At 45.1% G+C, this 24,391-nt stretch overlaps 4 protein-coding genes across 7 annotated transcripts; 2 read left to right on the top strand and 2 right to left on the bottom strand.

Moving 5' to 3' along the window:
• Positions 1-1,025: 1,025 nt before the first annotated feature.
• tbcelb (tubulin folding cofactor E-like b) lies at positions 1,026-8,766 on the bottom strand. 3 transcript variants are annotated; one of them, XM_019869614.1, is made up of 10 exons: positions 8,684-8,766; positions 7,217-7,269; positions 6,403-6,551; positions 6,195-6,334; positions 5,777-5,958; positions 5,438-5,694; positions 5,188-5,314; positions 4,408-4,524; positions 2,560-2,906; positions 1,026-2,086 (listed from the first exon to the last, which is right to left on the bottom strand). In XM_019869614.1, the coding sequence occupies exons 3-9, from the start codon at positions 6,539-6,541 to the stop codon at positions 2,561-2,563; spliced, it is 1,308 nt and encodes a 435-aa protein (XP_019725173.1). In that variant the 5' UTR covers positions 6,542-6,551; positions 7,217-7,269; positions 8,684-8,766; the 3' UTR covers positions 1,026-2,086; position 2,560. The 3 variants fall into 3 exon arrangements, with proteins under 3 accessions (XP_019725173.1, XP_019725174.1, XP_019725172.1); XM_019869615.1 differs by having other exon boundaries at positions 2,594-2,906; XM_019869613.1 differs by having other exon boundaries at positions 1,028-2,906.
• Positions 8,767-9,254: 488 nt separating this feature from the next.
• On the top strand, positions 9,255-12,297 carry plekhb1 (pleckstrin homology domain containing B1). Of its 2 annotated transcripts, XM_019869658.1 has the most exons (6): positions 9,257-10,165; positions 10,246-10,398; positions 10,476-10,578; positions 11,410-11,449; positions 11,523-11,613; positions 11,911-12,297. In XM_019869658.1, the coding sequence occupies exons 1-6, from the start codon at positions 10,129-10,131 to the stop codon at positions 12,042-12,044; spliced, it is 558 nt and encodes a 185-aa protein (XP_019725217.1). In that variant the 5' UTR covers positions 9,257-10,128; the 3' UTR covers positions 12,045-12,297. The 2 variants fall into 2 exon arrangements, with proteins under 2 accessions (XP_019725216.1, XP_019725217.1); XM_019869657.1 differs by having other exon boundaries at positions 9,255-10,398.
• On the bottom strand, positions 12,171-15,666 carry sc5d (sterol-C5-desaturase). Its single transcript, XM_019869656.1, has 5 exons — positions 15,599-15,666; positions 14,775-14,992; positions 14,114-14,246; positions 13,939-14,039; positions 12,171-13,476 (listed from the first exon to the last, which is right to left on the bottom strand). Exons 2-5 carry the CDS (start codon positions 14,982-14,984, stop codon positions 13,036-13,038), a joined length of 885 nt encoding a protein of 294 aa, XP_019725215.1. The 5' UTR covers positions 14,985-14,992; positions 15,599-15,666; the 3' UTR covers positions 12,171-13,035.
• Positions 15,667-15,768: 102 nt separating this feature from the next.
• Positions 15,769-21,059, top strand: LOC109515610 (spore wall protein 2-like). Its single transcript, XM_019869499.1, has 3 exons — positions 15,769-17,234; positions 18,923-20,919; positions 21,029-21,059. The coding sequence occupies exons 1-3, from the start codon at positions 16,557-16,559 to the stop codon at positions 21,057-21,059; spliced, it is 2,706 nt and encodes a 901-aa protein (XP_019725058.1). The 5' UTR covers positions 15,769-16,556.
• Positions 21,060-24,391: the final 3,332 nt, after the last annotated feature.

Here is a 24,391-nt window from a genome sequence, read left to right as displayed (position 1 = left end):
CCCAAGCCTTTGCCTGACAACATGCTGGTCTTCTGGTGATGTCGAGAGCTAAAAAAGAAGTCGGGAGGTTGGACAGCATTCTCTATATTGGCTCGAATACTCTGGAATGCTTTGCCAGCAGAAATTTGACCTGCCACTTGCAGAAACATTTAACATTATCTTTACTGAACACTCATTTCAGCACTCTTGCCATGCCTCAATTCCTGAAATGTGGATTTTGGCCTGTTTTATTGCCACTTATTCCTGAAAGTCAAATTCAAACTGTGATAAGAGCCACGCCGCCATGACACTAAAGAAAAGAATAAAATATTATAAGTACACTATACATTACTTAAAAAATATGTATCTGGATCCAGACAAGTTATTTAATTAAGTGCAACCACTTAAAGTAAAACTGAGCAAATTCAACAACAACTTGGGACAGATGGGAAGATACCACTGGCTGAAGTCGAAACGGTTTCTATTTATAGTTGACAACCAACAGAGGCTCGAGGGCTTACTTTCAACTGGTTACCCGATGCAGTCCCGGTGAAGGTATACGCAGCATCACATCTTCTGGGGAACCCATCAAGCCTGACCTTGACAAAGCAGGTCCAGGACTGGATACCCCCGCTGGTGTCACCCAATCCAGGGATTGAGGAATGGGGCCACCCTGATCCCCGGCCGTTCCCCTTGCCCTTGGCCTTTTAGTGCTCTCATTCAAGACGCACTGAGTTTTCTTCCAGAAACTCAAACCTTCCTGCCCCCCCCCCCCATCCCAACGATTCCTTTCTTTGAAGCGCACAATATGCTCAGTTGAATCTCTCCCCACACCACCGCATTCCCTCCCACTTCATAATGCACCTTAGCAGCCAACATATTTGCCACAAGTCTTCGACCAGACTCGAAGATAATAGAAATGGCCAAAATCTGAAGACCTGAGCGTTTTCTTAATGGGGCGAGCACCTGAAATATCTCCGGAACTCTACGTCAGTTTGTCCCAAAGATGAAAAAAAAAACAACAAAACAAAACAAAAAACCATGGGTCTAGGATCGGTTCAGAATTTATTTCTTCAAGAGAAGCCAAAGCTAAATTATACATCGAGCTGTGAAAATGGCATCATGATCATGACTGAGAAATGGAACACACAAAAATGAAGTCACCGCTGACAACAAGGATCCCAAAAATATAAATTAATACACCGGCATAGCACAAGTGAAACCATTACACGTTGGCGACTTATATTTGAAATCTTGCTTAAGTGAGGGTGTAACTTGTTCTTGTGAAAATTTACCGTAGTAAAAATTTCAAAGGTAAACAAAGTGACTTTTTGTTAACATTTCAGAACGGATCGGAAAGTAATTCAGTGAAAAGGCCCAATATGACAAATATATTTCAAATGCGTGTGCGTGTGCGTGTGCGTGTGTGTGTGTATGTTTCTGGGCGATAATTCAAGCACGAGTACAAATTAAGATTTGTACAAAATTGTAATAAATTCTCATGTGCACAGTGTTGAGCGTCACATTTTATACACAATTAAAAGCAATTATCAGCATATATAAAAAACAAACAAACAAACAACCAACACCGTATGGCAAACAATTCACGTTACAACCCACAGTAGTGTTCACCAAATGCCAGCCAATAATGTCCACCAAACCTCACCCAGATTTTCAGTTTCCTGCCATCTCGGGACATATTCAAAAGTCGAGGTAACGTGAACTTTTTGTGCGAGACGAGTGTGTTGTCCGTACAAATACACCAAAACACCAAGAAGCTCCTCGCAGAAATATGACGCAAGTTTGCCAGAAAGGTTCTGGTCTTAAGAATCGAATTTCCCGCATGTTGGTGGGTATTCCATTTTCTGTCTTTTGATTTGGAAGGCCAACGTGAGCCAGTGGGAGAGGTCGGGACCCCGCATCCTGTGAAAGAGCGGACACTGGAGGTGTCAGGTTTGTGCGGGGTGATGGAAGAACGGTGGCATTCAGTCCGACGGGTGGTCGACGCCCCTCCCGCCAACCCGCTGGCGAGCCAGCCCGGTAGATACAGAGGAAGTGACCTGACACTACAACGGGTGTTTGGTTACCATCAAGTCTGGGAGGGACTCTGCAGGAAGGCAAGGATGCTCAATTCGGGGGCGAAAAAAAAAAATTGTCGTAATTGTTTGATCAAGTGGCTGCAATCACTTCAGCATAAACGAGGTGGACTCTTTTGCAATCAGTAGCTTTTAAGAATGACATATCGAAATTGTACGCACCTGAGCAAAAACACTTTTGCAGTAAACAAGTCGAACAGCCATCTGAGCCAAAATTACAAGCAACTTTCTGGTAGCCCTGCCTGCCTCCATCTTTTATCCCGGTTAGTGCGCGAATATCGATGATCGAAACCGCTTTCATTGAGGCAAAGCAACCAAAACTCGCAAGGCCTCAGCAGTTTTTGGTAAACACGGTGCAACCCAGCCCCAACATTTTGTTGCATAAAATGACAAATTCAAGTCAAAGCTAATCCAGTTAAGTGTTCAGCGAGTCCTGTGGAACCCCACCCAAAAAAACCCAAAACAAAATATCCAAGAGTCCTACCTCAGAGATGTGAGGAGCTACAGCGGCTTTTCACCTTGGGGACTATGAGGATCTCGTCTCCATCTCGAATGCTGTACGAGTGGAGGGCCCGGAAGCCGCACTTCAATTCCTCCGGTCCGAAGACCGCAGACATTTCCCGGTTGATGTAGAAGAGCCGGACCCCGTTGCTGGGCAGCTGGAGAAGCGCCCTCAGCTGCTTCTTCAGTTCGCCCACCGTCTGCTCCAGGCGGAGGCTGACCGCCTCCACCCTGTCGCCCCAGCGCACGTCCACCATTGTGCAGCGGGGGCTCAGGTCCACGTCGGCCAATGGCGCCAGTTGGCCGTACTTGGATACCAGCTCGCTGTACCTGTGGAAATCAGACAGGGCTTGACATTTTCCAAGTAGAAAAAGCGACATCCTGCCGACTAATTAGTTCGGTTGGCTACCGGCTTTATACATTCATGATAATTGATTTATGTGAACATGCTAGTCATATTAACCCTTTCATGCACCAATAATGATAACCCGTAACATGATAAGCTGTCCACTGTGGTGACCGCTGCCCCTGAAAGGGTTCATAAATTCTCACGTCAATTAGGGAAAGGTTAACTCTCAACACGCAACACTATTTCTATTCATCTCCGCCTCCGTCAGAGCAGCACCCGCCCAGATCAGACTAATTCCTGATCCCTGGGCTCTTTTGACTCAAGTGACGCAAGCATTAAGACACGTGGGAACAGTTTTGATTTGCGAATTGACTGCAGATTTTGTCTCCTCTAAGGGTGAAGACAGAATCCATTGTTTTTTCCTGCGATGGATCAATTAGCTTGTTTGTTAGCGTTGAATTGGTGTCAAAGGTTAAAAATGTCAACCTCGCGGCCCCTTCTTATCTCTCACTGGAACACTCCAAAGTATTCCGTCTTTGCTGTAAGGTCCTGTCTCCTTTCAGTCCCCTTTTCAGTCCCTCGACTTACTCCGATGGAGACTCGCATTTCATTTTCAGTCTGGTCACTCCTCTTGCAACTAATCCTTCCTGTACAGCTCGCCGGGCTTTTTTCAAGCTACGCCTGTTTCTCAATGCCTTGCAATGTCACACAAGACATTCAAGCACTGCTGAACAGATAAAGTCAACTTCTAAAAAAAAAAAAAAACAGGAATCAACAAATTTGGGGGTGTTTGGCTGGACCCACAGCCTGATGGAAATACTTCTGGCAAGTTTTTCCAGTTAAAAGCAAAACCGTGACACACTTTGGAGACTCTCGCTTTGCATTCGACGGTGACAGCGTGGCGGTTAAATTTGACTTCAGTTTCCTGAGAAATAAGCAAATGTTTTGCGTTGTCTGGGCAACATGGTTGCTAAGTGGTCTAATTCATTGGCTCTGTACCATGCGATGGTACTGTGCTCCAGATTTAATTCCATAATTGATCCAGCGGCACGAGACCGTCTGCCCGCAAATTCCACTGTCATGATCTACTGTGACAAAAAAAAAAGATCTACTCCATTGAGGTTTTCAAACTGAGCATGTATTTAAAATTCATATAGTGAAGAAAAAAAAATCGACTTGTGTATATCCGTTTTCCAATAAGAGAATTCCCAGTACAAAGAAGTCATTGAGCAGGGAGAGAGTGGAGGCATTGTCCCCTCCCCAAACCAAAGGTTAGTCCCAGCCACCCTCCTGTTCCCACTCCTAGTTAGGGACGACCCATTTGCTCACTAAATTAACCTTGTTTTTACTGTTTGTTTGTTTTTTACCTTCACATATGTAATTGCAGAGTACATCGGGCATGGCTTGCTCATTATGTTAACTTTCTGAGGTTGTTACGTTGCCTTCTCTGAAGCGCTAACAGTTATGATGTGCTTTCCACACCTGTGCGGGCGCTCCTGCTCCGGACAGTCCTGGTAGTATCGGATGAAGACCCTCTCAGCAGCTTCCCTGTCGTTTTCGGACACCGCACCCCCATTCAGCACCAAGACATTTGGCAGCCTGGGGACGAAGGCAGTAACTTAGCAATTAGAACATGAAGATACGACAGTTTACAACACTGCGCGTAACAGCCCCTTTTCCGTACAGAAACTCGAGAAACTCAAGAACAACTTAGAAATCCACCAAAACTTTCAATGTATCCCCAAAGACAACTCAACTTTCGAAAGAGGCATCACGATCATCTGATCTCCCTTGAAGTCCACATTGACATGAAATATTGTCAACGAGAGTCCCATCTATGGCCAGCAGATGGCAGGCTTTTGGTTTTCTTTTGGATGACATCACCGTGTACCAATGGAATGTGGAAATCGCAGACTTCTGACACATCAAATCTACTACAAAGAGTGTCACCAGGAGAGAAAAGATCATGGCAAATATTTAAATTTAGAAGTAGAAGCCATGACATCATGTCCACACATAATTTGCACGCGCACACGCTACTAAATACGACGACTACTACTAATAATAACAAATAATTTATTATCCTTGGAGTAATTTGACTAACGCGTGCAACAGACATGACATTCACACACATGAAGAAGTGTTTGAAATTGGAAAAAAAACGGGTATGTCTCCTTCAGCGCAGAACTTCTGCATAAATCCAAGGGCTGGAACACACAGTGTACGAGTTCCCGGGGGTGCACTGCATGTTTTCGGCCTTACTGTGCTAAAAGGAGGCTGCGGCGCTCTTGTGTGCTGTATGGCTGCAACAGCGGAATCCCCATCACTTTCAGTTCTCGGAGCTTGGGGAGGAAATTCAGCCTCTCGATGTCCTCCCACTTGCTCAGTCCTGCGGGACAGAACAGCATGGTGATTTTGACTGGTTTGTATCGGAAGAGGACCATGAAAAATAATCCTACATAAAAATCGCAATCACAATATTGAGGAAGAAAAATTGCACATCTCCCCTGACCTGAGTTGTTGAGGTTGATGCAGCGTAAGTTGGGGAAGAGGCGCTGCAGCGCTTCCCGGGTGTCGCCCACGCACTCCACGTTGTTGTTGGCCAGCACCAGTTCGCTGAGGCTGGGGTACATCTGTCCGAATTTGCGCACTTCCGCCCAGTCGCGCAGGTGGTTGTCGGTGATCTGCAGCAGTCGCAGGGAGGGGCAGGACGTGCAGGACTGGGACACGACGTGGTAGTCGTTCAGGCAAAGGAAGAGCTCCACCAGCCTGAGGACAAATCGGGAGCACAAATGGTAAACAGGTTTTGCTTTCGGTAAATCTATGATATGGTCACGGTCGTTCCACTTACTCGGGCGTGTTTTGCGTGAGCGCGTGCACGGTTTCCCAGCTGACGTGCGTGTTGATGAGGACGAGCCGCCGCACCCGGGCGAACACCTCGGCCATGCACGGCTCCAGCGTGGCGCCGCTTAGCGGGTTCATGCTCAGGTTGAGGAAGTTTAGGCGAGGGACGTTGGAAACGATGGCACAGATCTGGCAAACCCGTCATGTTTCAAAAAAGAAGCATATTAAAAAAATAAAATAAGGCACTTAAAGTGAGACTGAATTGAGGAGATTAAATATAGAAATAGAATGATTTTCGAATTTATGTTCTACTATGTCACATGTTGGGATTTTAAATTTTACTTTTACATGTGTGTGGAAGAAAAACTAGATCAGGAAGTGTCGCTCAAAATAAATGTCCTTGGCTAAGTAGTAGTTTTGCCCACCTCGGCCCAGTCGTGGATCTCATTGTAGGACAGGTCCAGCTCGACCACATGGGCGCAGAAAGCGGCGATGTTGGACTTGTCGCCCGCCTTTTTGATGCCGCAGTCGTTCAAAACTAGCACGCTGGGTAAGAACAGGCGACCTGCGGACGAGGAATGCCGGCAATAGGATAAATACAACCAGCGAATCATACCGGCAACCGCCGCTGACCTTTGGTGGGTGACCCAGGGGGCGAGGGCAGCACCACAACGCCCACGCCTTGGCCGTACGGGAAGTTCTCCGTGTTGTACTTGTCGCTGATGACCTGCACAAAGGTGCGAGCCTCCTCTTCATCGTAGGACTGATCCATTGTCTTTGCCCTAAAAAAGGGTGACTCTCATTATCCATGATACCTCATTTAAGAGCGTTGTAATGGTTCAACTTCTTTTTTACAATTGCATGACAGCTCAGGAACAAAAGTGATGATTTTGATTTCCATTTATTTCCTCTGGGGAAAACTTCATTTGAACATCCATGCGATCGGTGATGTAGCTCATATTACTTTAGGGGCCTTTGAGAGGGCCACCTTGTAGCATACAGAAGCGAGCTCACGTGGGCTCTAAAAATAGCTCATAGGCGTGATGGCATGAGTGACAAGCAAATCGTAACATGAAGCGACATGAGCGGGCTGCGCTGACGCCACCAGATGACCCTCCACGGGCTACTTGTCCATTTGCAGCCTCCAAGTAGGCAAAGACATTTTACGCACTTTTCCAGGAGTTTCAGGACTCTTGCATAACAACTCCACAATCTTTGTTTGTGATGTAGTTTGTTTCAATTTTGGCATTAATCATCAGACAATCAGTGACAGTGCGATGACATCACTCAAACTAATTCTTTGTGTCTGTCCGGATGTGGACAGTCCCTCTCTCTAATCCACCCTGATCAGGACTATCGGTTTCAGACAAATCATCTCCTCTTGCCAGAATAGCTCTAGTTTGATGTTCCTGTTGGAAGAGTTTCTCACAGATCCACCAAACATTACCTTTGATGTGGGCAGAGCCGCTTTTCAACAGCGCGTCCGATCACATGCCCCTGCTGAGAAGAGACACGCAAAAATGAAGAAAAACAGCAGCGAATGAGAGCTGAGAATGGGAAAATACGTACAAGAGATGATCTTCAAGTTCAACTATAATATGACTCGAGGGGTTGTAATTGCATATAAAGGCCACAAGACGGCGACCTTGCACTGAAACCACTTGCTTTAGAAGACATCTTCACATGGCATATGAAGGCACGCTCAGTGACGGCAGTGCTTAAGTGTAAGTGTTTACATTGATGTCCGGCGATTGGCTGGCAACCGGTTCAGGGTGTACCCCGCCTGCAGCCCGAAGACAGCTAGGATAGGCTCCAGCATGCCCCGCGACCCTTGTGTGTATACTGGACTACAGTTCGGTTTGTGATGGACGACAGTGTAATCGCTGCGCAGCACAAGACGCACTCACCTACTCCCGTTTTTCCTGTTTTTGATTTTATTTGCATACTTGAGAATGTTTTTTCATACAAATATTTACCGTAATTATGACATCTTGGAGTTAAAAAAAGGAATGCAAACTAGTTTGCACAGCAGCCTAAGAATATGTTGTCAGACGGCACTAGAAGGCACGCTCAGTTACCACCGTCTCTGTTATTCCTTTGTTTTATTACTGCGGCCGATAATTATTTTTTTTTACCCAAGTAATGAGTGGGAATCTGACATTTCAAAGCTACGGAAGCGCCACATTAGAACATGTCACGGCAGATAAGGTATGCTTCAGTTACGTCTGTGGATTTTTTCCCCCTTTATTGTTTCGTTTGTTGTCCAGAATAGTTTTTCACACAAATATTAATTTAAAAAATTCCCTATTAATACAAATATTCTTTTTAATTATGACTTATCACTGGGATATTGTAGGTTAATGAACGACGAACGCAGGCTCGACACACGTACACACTCGGGTTACGTCGACGCTGTCGTAAACCGAGGACCGCCTGTTTTTCACAACAAATACGTAAAGACAATTATTTTACAATTACATGTATTTTCAAAGTCGCTGTTTATGCCGAAATGTAGAACGAGTCATAGCGTTTGAGAAAAAAGCCGAAATCTTGCTCCCGTCGTCGAATACACTCGAGAGAGATCAAGGTCACGTTGAAAATGATAAATTTTGAACGGGGTTCGGAAGAAGTCCAATTTGAAGGGGTGATAATCCAACACCAAGGTCTGTGCTGTGTTGATAAACATTGCAAAGAGATAGTACTCGTGGCTCATGGAATTTGTCAGGCAGTCAAACGACGGAAATAAAATGTCTCGAGCTGTGTTACAAGTGTAGCGCTTGAAAATAACATATCCCGTAGTGACATGGAGTGAAATAACTTCATCCTCAGCGTCCGACTCAACGAGGTCAACTTCTTAGCCTCGTACTATGAAAGCGACATGATTATTTTTACTGGACATTATTACTGCACTCACCGTGAACCTATCCGGAAGCCACTCGCTATGTTATGTTTGTGTTTTCTTTTCGCTGGTGGACTGTCAGTGGATGCCGGAAGTGACGTAGTTTAAATGGCTTTCGATTTGAACAGGCCCCTCCTCGCGCAATTTTGGGGGAAAAGACGTAGTTATCGCACTGAAAGTGAAGTTTATAAGCTTAAATGAAAATATATACACTTAAATATGAAAACATTCAATACGTTGTTATTTTCACTGACAGCGTCTCATCCTAAAGCCGCGCTCACCGGAGATGTCGACGTTTTATTGACTTCAAACGTAATTTGAAACAAAACCAAAAAATATGATGTGTACAGGTGATTATATACATACATATATTAAATAAAAAAATAACTATTTAAAATAATCGAAGACGGTGTTTTCTTTTTATTGGCGGAGTTTCACTGTAAACCTGCGTTGAAAATGATGTCATTTAAATGGCGAATCACCTTCTCGCGTAAAATCGAAATAAAACTACAAAGTTGGTATTTTACAAACAATGTAGATAATAATAATTTGAAAACATCGTTTTCATGAAATGCAAATACGAGGTTTTATTTATTTACAGGCGGCGCGTCAGGGTAAACCGCGCCTACTTTGTATGACGGAAATGACGAAATTTAAACAGTTTTCATCTCGCATGGCTCTTGCGCAACTTCATAACAAAACATAAGAGGTCGTTCTTGCGCAAATACAATACAATGTACATAATATATATTTTAATCAAAAATTTGTCTAATTATTATTTAAGATACATTTAATAAACTGCATTTACTCTCACAGTTTTCTCAGCCCTGAAAGGGTGATATGAAAGACACGTTTTTTTTTCAGACATTGTATATATATTTTTCTTCTCTTTTGTTATGTTCATTCTCTATTGTGTTTATGTGTTGCTTTGCTGTTGTTTATCTCTCTGGCAGTGTCAATCAAAATGAAATTATTTCCCCATAATTTTTATTTTACCAAATGTTGTGGCCAGGGAAATCTTGAGTTACAGGGCCCGCATGCATACTTGGTAAGGCTCATGTAACTGACCTGCACAGGGACGGTTCGCAATGGGCTAATCCTTATGCTGTTATGTCACAGTTTATCGATTGTATTTTGTGGCAACGATACACAATCAATAACATTTAAGAATCAAGATGACCAGTTGTCTAATCCAAATTGTCTCAATCCAAATTTGTGTGTGGGTCCAGAGAGAAAATTAATCCAGGTGAAATTGGAAGAAAAGAGGGCGGAGGAGGGTGGGTGTCCAAGCAAGTGCTCGCCTAATCCAGAATTATCCTGTGAGTCAGACGTGACAGGACACAGAATAATCTGTCGCAAACTAAACAAGCAGAGGAACACGGTCTGTTACATCGTAGGAGACCAACAAAAAAAGTTTTGTTCCTGTTCCTCAACCTGTATTTGGACCAGAGGTGACAAACATGGCACTCATGAGGTCAGGCTGGCTTTGGAGACAGAGTGAGTACAGTCGGTGTCGATGTCAACCGAACAAGCGTTACTTATTACTGGAGTGATCGAGCGTGTTTCCTTCTGTCTAGCGTCTGTGCTGAAGCGCTGGAAGTTGAACTGGTGTGACCTCTGGGTGGACGGCAGTCTTTGCTTCTACAAAAGCGACAGCCGTCGAGAGCTGGAGCACCGCGTCAACCTCAAACTCACGTGCATAGATGTTCGCTGCGGCCTAGAATGTCGAGGTAGAGCATTATCATATCCTCATCCTTCATGGCAGCATGATGCTAAAAATGTTTTGGGGCGGGTTGTTTACTTGTAGGGGTGACGCCTCCCGAGACGAACCCCCAGGAGAACGTCATTGTTGTGCAATTCAAGGACAGCTCGGCGTTGAACCTGTGCGCCAACACCGAGGACGAGTCCATGTAGGTGTCGCGGAGTTCGCCGCAGAGCCCGTTTGACATCTGTTGGTAACCAAAGCAGCAGCACCTAGCGAAACACAAGCAAACTTTCTCTAAAATAGAGAAAACATGTATTAACTGTAGTTCCCTGAGATCAGGGGTGTCCATGCTTTGTACGGTACATACATATGGTAATAAGATGACACTTTTTAAAGAAGATTGTGATCGGTTCACAAATCCGAGAAAGTGGGGGGTGCACGTTTTTACTTCTGAAACTGAAATGTCTTCACTCACGAGACATTATCAAGACAAATGTTACGATTCCAGTTGTTAGCAGTTTCTTTTCATATCTAGAAAAGCTCGATTAGTCAAATTGATTATTAGTGAGTTGTACACATAGGGGGTAGGGGTTTTGCAACCCCCCCACTTTTTCAATACCCGCATCTAATAACGTTTCAGGCCTCTCAGTTCTCTGCTCATTTGAACTGTGTTGCTCATCAAAACAGCAGCAACTCGCTTCGATGGATTTACAGTGTGGACTCTTAACGCGAGTTCCCTTTAAATGTTAGCATTGCGCTAGACTGACTGAATCGCACATTTCTCTGGTTCTCGTTCCTCGGTAGCCGACAAGGCCAATTACCGTTCCATAAGACTCACTCTTCCTGTTCCTGCCACAGTCACCGATTAGCGTCCCATTAGACTGACGGATGTGGTGGCTCTGCAATGTTAGATCAACAAAATGGTCATTGAACAGGACAGCAAGAAGCTCCAAATATGAGGAAGAATGAAAACAGTGCAATGCGAAGTCACCATCAGGGTTCATTATGTGTTCCCGTTTCTGTTCCCTTCTTTCAGCGCATGGAAACTGACCATGCTGGAGACCAGGAGGAACCCGGTAAGATCCATGTTATTTTTTTTTTGAGTGGGGCGTATAAAATAATCCTGAGACTGCGTTTTCTCACCCACAGGCGTTCATTTACAATCCCTACGATGATTCCTATCAGGCCATACCGCTCAACCACTATCACACAATCTATGTGACGTCTGGAGCAGGATCAGGTACAGTCTCCTCTGTTGAATGAGTTCAGAGTCAGAACTTAAGAGATCAAGAGATTTTAGTTGATGGATCTTGGCAAAGTGTCAAGGAAGTATGTTGAACTGATACATCGACTGAGACGAGCTTTTTCACACCCCTCAAGGTCTCGAACCGTGCTGCTTACTTAGTACTTAGTACTACGCTTTGAGGTTAGACCTCAGAAGTTCCAGTTCCCCCCACTTCCAAGCAGTCTTGAAATGCAGCATCAAATGTCAGAGTTTTGCCAATGAACACAATTATCATCGCCGTTTCCTCCTCAGGCACCCATCAGGTGATTGTTCAGAGGGATCCTTTCGACGGGGTGTTTGACCACCTGGCCATGGGACTACTGGCAGGCATGGCGGCGGGAGCGGCCATGCGATCCTTCCTTTGGGCACCCGTGTTTTTCTGCTGAGATTTAATGCTGCACCATCACCTGCTCTTTTGGTTGTTGTGCACTTGATCACACGTAGTCGCTGCCGCTGTGTGACTTTGTTTTTTCTGGATTGCGTTTAAAGTACAAAACATAAACCACATGGACTAAAGTGCCTGTTTTGTTTTTATTATTAATTATGTTCAAACGTCTCAGCCCACCATCAGAGTTGTTTTTGCAATGTTATAAGGACCACAAAGAGCAGTGACCTCCGCCAAGAATAACCTTATGAAAAGAAAATGCAGTCTTTTTAACTCATTCTGCTGATAATAGTTTCATCGAATGACATAACATCGGGTGGACATGTCTGTCATACGAGGCTAAATGCAGTGTTTTAAAATGTGTTTTTGGCGTCATCCTGGCATAACTGAAGCCTTTGTACAGTGATGTCATGTGAACAGCTCGTGGTGGGCTAAAACTTTTGCACAGTACATCTTCATAACATAAGGATTAAAATTGCCGTCTGCTCGGTTCTGTTTCCTATGCCAAAATCCACTTCAAAACGGTAACAATAAGAATGGGAGAGGACACTAGGTATCAGTTTTGGCCCGTTGCCGACCTGATTTCAAGACATAAGGTACTGCTGGAGGCTGTCGATACTAGCCACTGACACTTCAGGCATTAAAAAAAACCCAATCTGACATTGAAAAAGTCTTCCTTGGTAGTAGTCGGTGCGGTAATTTGCTACATTGGTGAATCATCACGTGTCAGAAAGGTCTTTGTTCATAATTTTTTTTGTCATTGTGCTAAATGAAATTTTATATATCAAAAGAACTAAAAGTATCAGAACTCGGTATCATTGAGTGAATACTTGTATCGGCCTGAAAAAAAGCTGTGGTACTGAACAGCCCAAGTCACAACTGGTCACATCGCGCTCAGCAACTCCCTATTTAGCAAGTGCAAACTTAATGATTGTATGGTTTCCAGAGGATTACTGATTGTCTCTTGTGATTGTCTTCAGAAAAAGCAATTGCTACTCCTCTTTGCGCGAGATGCCACTCTGTCCATTTACTTTGCCGCTGTCTAACTTTCCCTCTGCTCGAAGCCTGCGGATCAGGTCGTGGGGACCCTTTCCCATGAGGGCTGAAGGGTGTCGGTAGGAGCCCCCCAGGCGGTCCCACAGCGTGAAGTACTGGCCGTAGTTGTAGTCGAAGAAAAGGTGGTGGTCGGTGTGATGCGCCGAGCCATTGATGAGACCCGTCATGGCACTGGGGACGCGGTAGTCGCCGTCGTGGATGGAGATGGTCCAGATGTTGACAAAGACGTAGAGGACCAAGTAGAGCACCTTGTGGAGCGGGAAGAGGAACGGGTAGATGTGGTAGGGGAGCCCCTGCATGAAGCCGTCAACCGGGTGGAAGGCGTGGCTGGCGAATGGCGTGGGGATCTTCCACACATGATGTGGCTTGTGAAAGAGCTGTGCTCAAGACAAGTCAGCAAAACGGTTTCATGTCAGGATTTCTAAAGTTCCGTGAAAAGTGGCGGGTTCACACAAAAGAGCTTTGACACGCTCTGCAGATTTATGGCCGGCCTGGTTTAAAAACACACAACTCACATGGGCGTGAACTGATTCATACATCATCGCAAACATTAGCATTACCCCCTCAATTTTGGCATTCGTTAAAATATTTAATCACTTAAGATGGACAGTTGAAGCCATGTTCTCGATCGGTGCACATTTGCTAACTGCTGATTATCTATGCAGCTTCCGCCTTGAGGAAAAATGAACTGCGCCCCCATCTGGTGAAATACATACATTATGCTTTCATTACAAATCTGTCATGCCAATCCCTTGCAACACTGCAACATTTCTGAGCATCAAACTTGGCACTATTATTCGTCAAAACTGGTAAGTGGGAGCGGCTGCAATTATCCTCACCTTATAAATCAGCTTATGATGTAAGAAGCGATGAATCCAGTAAATGCACATGTCAGTGAAAAGCAGGAAAGAGATCATACTCAGGAAGAGCCCAGTCCAACCTGCACGGGCACAAGAGCTGTCAGTGTCGGTGGACATCAAGAGATTGAACCCGGAGGGCAAAATATGAACACACCCAACGGAGAGTCGTGGACATTGTCGTACACTTTGCTGTATCCTCGAACTTCGGCGAAGAACAAGGCGACGGTGGGGATGCTGATCCATGGCAGAGAGGTCAGTGCGTATTTGATCTCCCTGCGAACCTGATTCTGGGGGAGGAAATAGTTCATTTCCGTTTTAACTTAAATGTGAAATGTCTATAAAGCGAGCAGTACTTAATCATCACCGTAGACACAGTGCAGAATCAGAAATGGACCTTCGTGGGTGTCAATTTCTGTCCATAAAAGTCAATCATTTGACACCAGCAACTATGAAGGGTACAAAAGCAGAACCTGAGGGCTACTCACTGAACTGTTTGTACCTGAGTAAGGAAGGTTTGGGTATGTTCCCAAGCGCGATATTATCCCACTGACAAACCACCATTATACTGCGAGAAGTCCAGTCTAGAATTACCTAAAGCTAATATTTTACTCCAAGGTAACTGGCTGTACAAAAAATGTCAACCACCATCTTAGTGACAAACTGTTCCGAAAGGGTTTGAACCTTATCCAGGGTCTTCAAGTATAGCTACCAGCCAATCAGATAATAATGATAATAATAATATATCAACAGGCACATTTCTCAGCGGCCTTGGTCCCCTTCCAAATCAGATAAAAAACAAGTTAGGATGTAATTACCTCCAAGAAGTGGGGATGTTTCATGAGGTTATGGTCAAAGATGAAGTAGTAGCTGAGGGCCCCCAGGCCCAAATAGAGGACCACCGCCCCGAGGTTGGTCACCACCAGCAGGCTCAGGATCTGCCGCAGGGCGCCATCCTCTGCCCACGAAGCCGGGTACACGTACGGCGTGAAGAAGTAGTGGTCGGCCACGTTTAACACGAGATCCATGGCTGAGCCTGTATTTACAAATGTTTATGAACAGTAAAAGTACAGTTCATGTTTAAATGCAGTGGTGGGTATCTAGTATTAACCCTAACTATTAAACTGATGTTCTATATAACTGACAGTAAATAAAAGAAAACCATTGTACTTACCGTAGGTACATCGCAGAGTCTTTAACTTTTACTTAAGAACAGGAACGTAATCATCATTTCTAATCTTTTCAAACCTCAAGTATCAACTTTGAGTAATCGGCCACCTCTGTCTGTGACGGTGGATTTAATTTTATGTGAAGCACCTCATTGATCAAATAAAAATCAGTTACACTAACAGCTAAAACCTATTCTATTTTTATCATTCAAAAGCGTTAGGCTGTAGGATTACGTTATCAAACCAAGCTTATTTAACACATGTACTAAATATTTGTATCGAAATAACACACACAATTATTTTAATATTTTGAGTATTTGTAAAACATGATGACAATGCTTCAGAAAACATTAACAATCTTCTACTTTGTCCCATTACGATAAAGAACACGTTACACAAGCACAAGTATGACAAGAGCTCGAATTAATAATTTAGTAACATTAAATATTAGTTATTCCATAAATACACTGTACCTGGCGTGGGTTTCCCAACTCAGGACAGGAACAACATTCAAGGTACAGCGCTGTGCTATAACCAGACAGTAACCAATCACTGAGGAGTGTTTCATGACGTCTTCGACGGGTTATCCAATGAACGCGCAGCATTTGGTCACATCAGCTCTGTTGTCTTCCGCCATTGGACAATTGGGCGATCTGCTCATTGCACAAGGCTTCCGCGATGCCTTCGATGGAATATGAGTTTAAACGCCCCACAAAATGTTATGGCATAAAGTTACCTTAAACTCTCCGCTTCGACACTGCTTTAGAGAGTATAGGAACAAGATCCTGGCGTTCATTTCACTGTCAAAAGCGCGGTTAAAAACGAGATCTCGTCCACAAACAAGGCTCTAAAAACGGAGCGCCGTCCACAAACGTAGCAGTTTAAGCTTGACCTCGTTTAAATTCTGAACATCTCCCACGGTAAATCATAAATTCCTCCATGGGGACATGGGTTTACGTCTTCCACTCAATTCGGCGTTATTGAACGTCTAGGAGTTGATTCATTGTGAATTTATGGCATTTGCTCAATAGTACTCTCTCACACTATAAAAAAAATATACTGTATATCAAACAAGGATCCAGTAGGTGTCGCCATTGCTCCATGTAGAAACATTGCTCAAGCAATAAAACAAATACAGCACAGTACAGGAGTCAGGTGACCATTGGGTCAAGCCATTAAACCTGGATGTCATCAGGATGATGTCATCACAAAGCCTATTAGCCATATGACTATGATTTAGAGCAATATCCCCTTTTCTGGGTGTCATCATGGCTAAACATGACTGTGGGCTAGAGTCATTTTGCCCTGCCGATATCATTGCCACAAATCATCGTAGTCATACGACCATGTACTAGAGCCGCAACTGCCAGGATCTTAACCAAAACTTAAATTAAGTGGGGACTATTAGCAGTGTGCCAGCGAACCAACCAAATGGAGAGGAAAATGGATTCCACGGACAATTACTCCCTAAAGCAAAATGTGCAACTACTACAGTATCAGACTGAGAAGTTTCGACAGCTGTGGACTAAGGGGACTGAGTGTTTTGAAGAGCTCAAGCATTTCTACAACCAGCTCAATGAAGAGTGGCAAACCCAGTGGCTGAATAGGGAGGAGACCGTAGCATCCTACCTGAGGCACCTGGAGTTGGACTACATCAAATTGTTAGAAGAATATGCCAAACTATACAACACGCGCGAGGCCAATGAGAGGATTTTACTGAAAACCAACGCCGACTTACACAAGTGCAATTTAGATCTGAAGCAATACCAAGTGCAACTCAACGAAGTGTGGCAAACTCGCTGGGTTAAACGGGAGAAAAGCATCGCCTCCCAAGTCAGATATCTGGAGGCGGACAATCGAATACTGGTGATGGAAAAAGCCGAGCTGTCTCACCGGATGCAGGCCAATGAAAGGATGTTCTTGAAAACCAAGGCCGAACTGTACAAAACCAGCTTAGAGCTCGAGAAATTAAAAGCATCCAAAGACTCTCTCTCATTGGAAATGTCTGAAAAGGAGGTGAGCTGGAAACGAGAGAAAGATAAACTGCTGAAAGAACGACAAGAGTTTCTTGACCATATCAAGCAGTTTGAGCACCTGATCCTACGCGTGGTATGTGTACTTTTAGCACAGCATTCTTATTTAATGTACTTAAGAGTACAGGTCCCATGCCATCAAAATCCTTTTTTTGTGCAAAAAAATTGGTCTATGCAGTTTGTTGTTGGTATGCACTCGCTGTTGAAAATGCAAATGCAAAACGGTCCAATCAGTTTGAGGTATTCAAGTACCCGCCCACTTAATGGAAACACCCAGTCAAGTAAAAAAAAAAACAAAAAAAGTCTGCAACGACACGGCCGCATCTAATGTAAAGCTAATAAAACAATGAACGCTTGGCCACCACAACACAGAGATGCAGCGTTCTATCAATCAGAGCAAATGTGTTTTCCATATTCAAATTAATGAGAATGGGACTCCAATCAGAGTTAGGCTTATTTACATATTGATTATTAATGAGAAAGCCATCCCTCTCATCTGCCAAGCGTTTTGGAATAACTGCTTGTAAAGGGCATCCTGGGTATTTCCAAGACAATTTATCTTGCAAACATAATAAAAGGACATCAAACATGGTTAAAAACAAAAAAAGGTGTGGGGGCGGGATCTTTAAAATGAAAATAGATTAGCTCAAGATGAATAATTTCACAATGTTTTCCACTCTTAAGTAACCTATACGAGTCATAGCGACAAAAACAAAGAAGAAAAAAAAGACTAGAGCGAGAATTAACCTCTCTCATTCAAACTCATATTAAATGGGATTCAGCACACGCCTGCCGGCATTTTAAGTGCCTCCAATTAACCCCAAATAATGTTCACATTTTCGACTGGGCTTTTACTGACATTTTTTGGGAGTCACATTTTACAGCATAAGCCTTGAGGTGTGCAGAGCACTTCCACAGCATGAGCGAGATTGTTCAAAAGTATCAGCCAGGAGCTGGGTACAAAATAATTTCCATTAAATATAGCATGGAGCACAGTAAAGACATCGAGTTATAGCACAACAGTGAAGTGACCAAGAACTGGATGTCCCATCAAAACTGAAGAAAAGACGAGACAAAAATCTGGCCAGTGAGGCTGCAAAGAGGTCGACAGCATCGTTGAAGGAACTGAAGGAATTTCTGGCAAGTACTGGCTGCTCAGTACATGTGACACAACTGTCTGGCGTTCACAGTGGCGAGATGAACCCTAATTTAAGGAAATAAAACACACTTTATATCTCGCCGATGTGAGGAAAATGGTCCGATGAACTCAAGGCACTTTTGGTGTGTAAACAATGCGAATTATCAAAAGAACACCATTCCTCCGGTGAGTCATGGTGGAGGCAGTTTATGAACAGTTCCAAATACCAATTAGTGTTAGCACAAATTCTTCAGGCTTCTGACAAAATAATAATCCTAATAAAGGAAACTCAAAGAGATGTACCTTATTTTGGGGTTAGTCGGAGGCACTTAAAATGGTGGCCGGTGTGTTGACTATCAATTAACATGAGTTTGAATGTGAATGGCGAATCGGAACACACCCACATCCCAGTTACGAGAGTGCAAACATGTGCAACCGCATCTTAGTTATTTTCCCTTCCCTCTTGAAAATATCTTTCAAAAAAAAAAAAAAATTGAGTTCTGCAGGTTGTAGGCCAGATGAATGATTCACTGAACAGGTGGTTGTAAACATTTTCTATCCACGATGTTTGAGATTCTCTGTCAACCACGACAGGTAAAGTGCCTGACTCTCTACTGTCCCTTCAGGAAATTGCCGTCAGAGCGATGGAGGAATGGGCGAAGCTCAAACAAGGGGACAACAGAACCAACGATGAGGAAAACGAGCGAATCAGGCAGCAGGAGAAAGCGAGGGAAGGAGGTGATGACAAGCTAGAAGCGAGCGACAGCAGCAAGTGCGAGGCCGGTTCTGAAGAGGACAAGCAAGGGGGGAATGTTGAGGAGGAAGGGGAGAAAGACGAAGGAGACATGGAGGTGGGCGCTGAGGGAGTGCAAGAGAGTGGCGAGGAGTTAGAGGAGAGTTGCGGGGACGAAGAGACCGATAAGGAAGAAGAGAGCGCTGACTTGAAAATATCTTTCAATGACGAGGAGGGCGACGATGACGAGGAGGGCGATGAGGAGGCAGCGAATGAAGGAGAGCAGGACGACGAAGGTGAGGATGGAGAGTGGGAAGACTGCGACGACGACGAGTGGGAAGACTGCGACGACGACGAGGTGGAGGATTACCAGGAGGGCGAGGGAGAGGACGGGCAGGAGGAGGAGGGAGACGAAGAGGGTGACCGGGAGGAAGGGGATCAGGAAGAAGACGGGGAAGAAGAGGATGACCAAGAGGAAGCGGAGGAGGAAGATCAAGAGGACGACGGGGAGGAAGGCGTTGAAGGAGATGAGGGTGACCCAGATGAAAAGGCGGCAGAGGAAGTGGATGAGTCAAAAGGTGAAGTGGAAAATAGTGACCAAAAGGAAAGGCGAGAAGATGATCAAGACAATAACGACGGCAAAGCGGCTGAAGGGGAGGCGGGGGAAGCGGGTGCCGAGGAGGAGCCGAAAGAAAATGAAAGCCGGGGTGAGGAGACGAACCAGGAGGGTGAAGAAGACCTTGCCAAAGTGGAGGAGGGCACGCAGGGTGACAAGACGGAGGCAGAGGAAAGCCTCGGTGAGGGGCAGGAGAGGGAAGAGAGTGAACCTAAAGAGGAGGGGGGTGAAGAGAGTGAGCCGAAGGAGCAGGGGGGTGAAGAGAGTGAGCCGAAGGAGCAGGGGGGTGAAGAGAGTGCTCAGGTGGAAGAGGGGGAGAAAGACGACGCAAATGTTACAAATGGCGGACAAGAGGGTGCCGCAACACAGGAGGGTCGCGAAGAGAGTGCCGAGGCAGGGGAGGGGAGTGTCGCAGAGGGAAAAGAGAGTGACAGCAAAGCGGATGTGGAGGAAGACAGGAAAGAGAGTGAGCAGGGTGAGAAAGAGAGTGCAAAGGAAGAAGGGGGCAGTGTCACGGAGGAGACCAGAGACGGGGTGGAAGAGAGCTCCGCGGCAGGCGAGGGGAGTGTCGCCGAGAAGGCTGAAGGGGAGGAAAGCGTCGCGGGTGATGCGAAAGAGAGTGAGGCGGGTGAGGAAGAGAGTGTCGAGGTAGACGAGGAGCGTGTCACCGAGGGGAAAGAGAGTGACGCGAAAGAGGGCGACGAGGAAGAAAGCGCTTCGGGCGTCGCCAAAGAGAGCGAGGAAGGTGCCAAGCGAGCCGAGGCAGAGAGTGACGTCGGGGAGAGTGAGAAGGAAGTGGCCGAGGATGCTAAGGGGGAAGTTGAGGTGGAAGAGAGTGCTAACGTGGAAGAGAGAGACCAAAAGGAAGAGACAAAGGAAGAGAGTGTCAAAGAGGACGGCCAGAGTTTTGTCGAGGGGCAAGATGACACGGCGGCGAAAGCGGGCGAAGAGAGTGACCAAAAGCAGGAGGCGGAGGAAGAGAGTGCCAAAGATGTTGCGCAAGAGAGTGAGAAGGTGGATGAAGGGAGTGACAGGAAGGACCAGGCGAAGGAAGAAGGTGACAAGATGGAAGAGAGTCTGGAGGGCAAAGGGAGTGACGCGAAGGAGGAAGAGGAGAAAGAGAGCGCCACGGGAGTTGACGAAGCGAGCGCTACTCAGCCCGTGGCGAGTGACGCGGCGGAGGAAGAAGTGAAGCAGGGGACCTCCGTGGATGAGGAGCTGAAAGACGGCGTCAAGGAAGAGAGGAGTGACGGCGGAGAGAACATGAGCGGCGGGTTGGCGGAGGATAGAAAGGAACCGGAGGGGCTCGCCACAGAGGTGTCGGGAAAAGAAGGCGAGAGAAGGGAGAGCTACTTTGAAAAAATGATTAGCCGCCTCACCAAGAAAGACAAGGAGGAGAGGCGAGAGCGGGTGAGGCGGGAGGTGGAGCGGATCGAGCAGGAGAAGAGAGAACGGGCGAGGAGGGAAGAGGAGCGCAAAGAGGAGAAGAGGAGGAGAAAAGAACGGAAGGAAGAGGAGGCCAGAGAGAGAGAGGAGAGGAAATCCAGGGAAAGTAAATAGAAGCGGAATGACAAGGAAAAAAATTCAGAAAAGCGCAAGTCGACTAAGATATATGAAGAACTTTTTCGCTACTTACTTTCCACCCCTTCGAGATCGATGTTGCTGTCCCAAACCCGGATTTGACGAAACTTGGGAGCCTTCGTTTGGTGCTCTGTAATCATTTTTCAATCTGCCCGAGGGATGAAAAAGAAATCCTATTTGACAATGAGCTAATGAACCCGCGAGGGCATTATCTTAGATAAGCAATTTCAAAGACAGATTGAGCACTGATGGAAATTCAATTAAACATCGCTGACTGATTTCTCTATTTGGTGCGGTGGATTGAAGGAACCCTTGCGACTATCGACAAGTTACTTTCAACTCTCAGGGTTGCCGATGATCATGAGTCCAAGAAGCACCGAACATAATGATTGACAGGCAACAGCTGAAGACTTTCGGCTAATAAAGCTCGAGGCAAAGAAGAATACACGTATACACATATCGCGTAATTCGCTCGATGTCTGAACCCAGGTGCTTTTGATTTGATTCAGTGTAGCTTTTGATTACAGTGGCTTCCATCACCATGGATCTAGAATTTGATGGACTTGGTCCTCTGGGTCTTTGGGCCAAATCACAAATTCCACCACTCTGGCAGGGCACCAAAACCAGACCTGGGTATCCTAATTCCCCTTGACCTAATCTTCCATTCAATCATCGCCTGATGCTTATTAACCGAACAACAGTTTGTCAGCTCCAGAGCTACTCCAGCTCGAGTCAACCAAGGCATACCACCAGGCTCTGAACCTGGACCCCTCCTCTTCACAATCTACATGATATTGCTTTGCTGGAGTATCACCCAACACAGATTGACTCTACACTTGTATGGCGACCATCAACAAGACCTTAAAACCCAAATATCCTTTCCAGACCTTGCCCATCACTCGCTGACTTTGGCGCAGAAACATTGGAGAGGCTCAAATTAGTCCAGAACTCTTCTATCAGCATACCTTGCCCTCACCTTACCTAACACTTCCATTCCTATACTCGTGCAATGATCTAATGCCCGTTAGCCTCGCAACTCTGGAACTCTCTCATGAAATCTGCAATGAAGCTTCCCTCAACATTAAAAAATCTTGTTAGGCATCACAGAGCTGTCAACTGTTACAGATTGTCCACAGAAATCACTGAACGCTACCTCGTTATGCTCATAAAACGGATTGTTCTGGATATCATTAAAAAAAGGGCCGCATTGTTCACACAGGTTGAAAATGAGCAAAATAACTTTGATTGTATGCTTGACAACACACAACAGATTTGCCGTTCTTTTGCCGGTGGCTCTTGTGAAGTCATGCCTCACTGTTCACTAATGGGCAGTGGAAGCTAGCAGAGGAGTCCAATGTTAGTCGCTAACTACTTGAGGCTAACCCTGATCGCCGCTAGCTTTCAATAGATCCATATCAGCGCTGAGGAACAATAACATTGATGGAAAGTAAAGCTTCATCACCAGATTAACAACTTTATTCATCATCGAATAACAAACACGTCTTCACTGTCGTTACTGTCATAATACTTGTTGGAATATGCCAAACGGCCACGGCTCACTGAAGCGTTGCTAATGTGAAGGGATATTCTGAATTATTATTTGGTTTTATTTTGATCCTTGACAACTTGTCTTGACATGAAAATGGCCAGTGGCACTAAAAAAATTGAGGACTGCTGCCTTTATTTAAAAAAAACATGTCCATGCGTTTGTGCAATGTGCATTGTTGGAATGTCACTGCTAAGTAAATATTTTAATAAGTTTGTGATTGATTTATTTTTTTTGAAACAATATTGATTTAATTTGGTGATGTTAGCACACGGTCATAGACATTAAATATGCAAGTTCCACACACACCATTTGAAATTTAGCCAATCAAGACTCCTGAATGCCTTTCAAGGTGGTAGGGTTAGCATACACAGAAGGGCAGCAGCCTCTTAGCATCTGGTGAGTACAATGGGATTCATTTGAAGTTTTTACACAGATAAAAATTGAACTATATTGTAGTGTCTTTGTTGGTGTTAAGATGATATCTTGGAAGATAAAGGTAACTTGCTTTAGTAATGCTATTCATCCTCATACATGAATGAGTGAGGAAGGCTACATTCTGTTAGGGCACCGCCATGGAAAGATACAGCAAGACCATGTCCAAAGAACTACAAAGAACCCACTCAATTTATTTAACCAGAATTTGTATGTTGTATAAATGGACCCATATTAAAAGTTGTGTTTATTTTTTAGGGAACTGAATAAACAATGCGTGCACATGAATCATGCCATTATACAGGACGAGGGAGAACGGGCAAGCAAATCTCATGTTTGCCAAAGAACCTTGGGTTTCATCATGTGGCCACTCGAGCTGTTTGAACCCGAAATTAACCATCATCGCCTAGGGCGAGAACACATCGATCTTGAAATGTTGAAATGTTCAAATCCAAAACCCCGCATGCGTCCATGTGATATTTTGCGGCTTCCTGGATGCGCCTTGGCCTTTTATTTGTCCCGTGCGTCTTTGTCTATTCATGACATGAATAATGCTGCCGATGCTAATCAGATGGCAGACCCAAGAGCAGTCCCCAAAGCATCCCCCTGGAAAACCAATCATCCGCATGGCCTTGTTTGCAGCAACCAACCGTCCACTCTACAAGATTGCACTTGAGGAGTGCACCCTCTCCGTTTTGCACAGTGGCGGACTAACCACAGGCACTGATTAGAAGCATCCTCCCCGCTGATAGAAGCTTTGTGTCTTGATTTTAATGAACTGCTTCACATTAGTGAGGAACCTCTCTGGACCGTGTACACTTACTTGCCTCTACTTGCCCTCTTGCAAGGTGAAAAAAAAAAAAACCCGGCAAGCTCCTGCGGGGGATAAAAATAAATAAATGAATCAGTCAACACTTACATCTGTAAACACCTGGCCAGGCACACTCTTGAGCCAAGACAAAAATATTGACAACATGTCTGCTCGCAGTCTTATTATCTTGCCCTTGCTTTGGGCAAACTAGCCAATGCTGGAGGCAAGCAATGGCGGCGGCGGAGGGGTTGCATGCCGGGGGTAAAAAAATACAACAAAAAACGCCGATGCTTGCATCGCTTGCAACCCTGACATGACTGCACTTCTGTGCCATCATCCGCCGCAATAACTTCAGGGGTAAAAAAGTGCCACA

This window comes from Hippocampus comes, unplaced genomic scaffold (genome assembly GCF_001891065.2).
Source record: "Hippocampus comes isolate QL1 unplaced genomic scaffold, H_comes_QL1_v1.1 scaffold109, whole genome shotgun sequence".
Taxonomy (NCBI): Eukaryota; Metazoa; Chordata; class Actinopteri; order Syngnathiformes; family Syngnathidae; genus Hippocampus; species Hippocampus comes.
This window is presented reverse-complemented; position numbering and strand designations above follow the sequence as displayed.